This window comes from Crocuta crocuta, unplaced genomic scaffold (assembly GCF_008692635.1).
Source record: "Crocuta crocuta isolate KB4526 unplaced genomic scaffold, BGI_CrCroc_1.0 scaffold1112, whole genome shotgun sequence".
NCBI classification, from domain to species: domain Eukaryota; kingdom Metazoa; phylum Chordata; class Mammalia; order Carnivora; family Hyaenidae; genus Crocuta; species Crocuta crocuta.
The window spans coordinates 140452-144267 of record NW_027527161.1 but is presented as its reverse complement, the minus strand read 5'-3'; the positions used below and the strand labels follow the sequence as shown (position 1 = coordinate 144267).

Genomic DNA, 3816 nt, shown 5'->3' with positions numbered 1-3816 from the left:
AGATTGAAATAGTACTGCAAAATATTTGTATCTAAAATAAATAAATAAATAAATAAATAAATAAATAAAGCTAAATTAAAAATGACTTCACAGAACTTAAAATGTTTCAGAAATAAAAACTAGATATATGAGAGAGATATTCTTNAATCTGAGCATTCTAATTATATCAAAATGTATTTTTATTGGTTGACCTAGGACTCATGTATATGCTTACAAATATGAGAACTTGAGTCCCACAAACAAATGAACTCTCAGAAAACTCACCCTTAAGTTGGAGACTTCTGATACATACAAATATATTTACAATCAGCTTGTATTTTGACTATTATGTAGGAGCGGATTATAAAGACTAATGGTTAACTAAAGAATATGAAAAGGTAACAGCAGGAAGTAAATTTACAAATGGCATGGGATTCCATCCCTTGGTGTATATATATATTCACACAAAACTTGTATATATATCCATAGAAATATTTATTCATAATACCAAAAAGTGAAAACCCAAATGTCCATCAAGTAATAAATAATAAAAGGCAGCATACCCATAGAAGGGAATATTTATTATTCAGCTATAAAAAAAAGTGAAGTATCGACACATGCTACAACATGGATGAAGCTTGAGAACAATACACTAAGTGAAAGAAGCCAGTCACAAAAGATGATATAATGCATGATTCATAGATGTCAAATGTCCAGAAGAGGCAAATCTATAGAGACACAAAGAACAGTGGTTGCCAGAGGGAATGACAAAGTGACTCCTAATGGGTACAGGGTTTGTTTTTTGGGGTAATGAAAATGTTCTGGAATTAGATAGTGGTGGAGGTTGCATATATTTGTGAATATACTAAAAACCACTGAATTGTACAATTTAAATGGGTGGCTTGTATAGTATGTGAATTAGACCTCAAGCTGTTAAAAACAAGTCCACAGAGTTCTTGCAAAAGTAGAAAAAGATACAACTTCAGAAAAATGAGCAGCAGTTTCTTATAAACCTAAATACCGCATCTATGACCAATCAATTCCACTACTAGGTATTTGCCCAAAGGATATGAAAACATTATGGTAATAAAGACTTTTTATAAGAATACTCATAGCCTTGGGGCACCTGGGTGGCTCAATCAGCTTGGGTGTCCAACTCTTGATTTTGGCTCAGGTCATGATCTCACAGCTGGGGAGTTTGAGCCCCACTCCAGGCTCTGCCCTGATAGCAAGGAGCCTGCTTGGGATTCTCTTTCTCTCCCTCTCTTTCTGCCCCTCCCTTGCTCTCTCTCTCAAAATAAATAAACATGTAAAAAATAAACATTAATAAAAAGCCCAAAAATGGAAATAACCCAGATGTCCAACAACAAAGAATGAAGAGAAATATCCATACAGTGAAATATTACAGAGCAATAAAAGCAAATGGACTACTGATATATGCAACAATATGAAAGAACAGGCAAACCATAAGAGACTCTTAAATACTGAGAACAAACTGAGGGTTATTGGGGGGTGAGGGAGGGTGAAAGTAGGTAATGGGCATTGAAGAGGGCACTTGTTGGGATGAGCACTGGGTGCTGTATGGAAACCAATTTGACAATAAACTGTATCAAAAAATTGTATGAATAAAAGGAAGAATATCAAAACTATGCTGAGTTCAACGTGGATGAACTGGAGGGTATTATGCTAAGTGAAATAAATCAGTCAGAGACAGATATTATGTTTTCACACATATGTGGAATTTGAGAAACTTAACAGAAGACCATGGGGGAAGGGAAGGAAAAAAATAGTTATAAACATGGAGGGAAACCATAAGAGACTCTTAAATACAGAGAACAAACTGACGGTTGATGAGGGGGCAGGAAAGAGGGGAAACGGGTGATGGGCACTGAGGAGGGCACCTGTTGGGAGTAGCACTGAGGTGTTGTTATGTAAGCGATGAATCATGAGAATCTAGTCCAAAGCCAAGAGCATACTGTATACACTCTATGTTAGCTAACTTGACAACAAATTAAAAAAAGATTAACCAGTTAAAAAAAAAAAAGCAGCTTTCCATAAAAAATACATACTGTTTAAAGGACATACATACAATTTATATTAAACTCTAAAACATGTGAAGCTATGAAAGAAAAAATTTCAGAACAGTGGTTCCTTTGGGGTAAGTAGAGGTAGGGGTGGAAAGACTGGGAAGGGGCAGGAGGTTAACTGTGTGATAATGGTATTATTATATGCTCTGAGGGAGATGTGGGTTATAGAGACTCAAGCACTCACTTCTCAAAACTCAGCAAATATACATTTAAGATTTGTAAATCATCAGCCCCTCTGAAAACAGTGTGGAGGTTCCTCAAAAAATTAACACTAGAACTCCCCTATGACCCAGCAATAGCACTGCTAGGAATTTACCCAAGGGATACAGGAGTGCTGATGCATAGGGGCACATGTACCCCAGTGTTCATAGCAGCACTCTCAATAATAGCCAAAACGTGGAAAGAGCCTAAGTGTCCATCAACGGACAAATGGATCAAGAAGATGTGGTTTATCTATATGATGGAATACTACCTGGCAATGAGAAAGAATGAAAGCTGGCTATGTGTAGCAACATGGATAGACCCTGAGGGTGTTATGCTGAGCAAAATAAGTCAGGCAGAGAAGGACAAATACCATATGTTTGCACGTATAGGAGGATTGGGAGGAACTTAACGGAGGACCATGGGGGAGAAGAAGGGGGGAANGACAATAAACTATTTGTAAAAAAAAAAAAAAAAAATATTTGTACATCATACATAAATTTTACATTAAGAGAAAAAATAAACTCCCAACTTTAGTTAACTATACATATGCTAGAGTTTTTACAGGAAAGAACGTGGATGTCTAAGATTTACTTTGGGATGCACCAAACCTAAAATGGAGGACTTGATGGACAGAAGATGGAGGGAGGGTAAGACGGACAGACATGTGATAAAGCAAGTGTAATTAAAATTGGTGATAGAATCTAGGTGAATACATGAATATTCATTTTTAAATTCAATTTTCATGTATATTTGAACATTTTCATAATAAAATATTGGGAAATGCAAAATCATCATGTGGTGACAGAACAAATCTTGGGCAGGAGTACAAGAGAGTAGAGGAATAAAGAGATCTAAACAAGGTTTAGATAATGGGTTAAGTCAGGTGGAAATGAAACTATTAGCAAAATAGGAAACCAAGGAGTCAATGTTTTCCAGTCAATGACCTAGAAAAAAGAAAAAGGGAGATAACGAGGAATTTCATTATAGCTAAGTGTTTGAAATCACAGTAAGAAAGCCAAGTGGAAATGCCTAGCAAGTAACTAGAGACAAGTAACAAACTTCAAAGGCCAGAGCTAGATACATTTAGGAATCATGTACATAAAGGGGATAATGAAGTTTTAAGGCAGAGAAAAAGAACAGCATGGAATTGAAGATCTTGGTAACCACTAAGGAGTTGAAAATTAAAAAAATGTAATAGAGAAGCAGTTAGAAAAATTGAGAATTTTATATACAGCAAAGAAAGTATAACAAACCACAACCTTCAACTACAATTCTGTTTTGAGAAACACTGCCAAATTGAGGGATAAGAATGAACTTCCGATGAAAAGCTACTCCTTCATTTAATTAAAGAAGCAAGAACACAGGGCTAAAATCCAGTTCCAGTTGGAATCTTAAATATCAAAGACTGCAATAATTTTATACACTTATAGTAGGAATTTTATTTAGAAAAGAAATGGAAAAAAATTTGGTATCAATTCCTGCTTTTCCAAAAACAAACTTGAGAGAACAAAGACATCCAGCTGAGAATCTTCTGGGCAGACCTGAA

General features: G+C 35.5%; 1 protein-coding gene across 1 annotated transcript in view; it reads right to left on the bottom strand.

Moving 5' to 3' along the window:
- ALG13 (ALG13 UDP-N-acetylglucosaminyltransferase subunit) overlaps positions 1–3816 on the bottom strand; it is a 62015-nt gene that overhangs the window by 6461 nt on the left and 51738 nt on the right. The window contains exon 26 of the mRNA XM_077763050.1: positions 1–31. This exon is cut by the window's left edge and continues 5 nt beyond it. Within this exon, the coding sequence (XP_077619176.1) occupies positions 1–31 (31 nt within the window). The remainder of the gene's footprint in view (positions 32–3816) is intronic.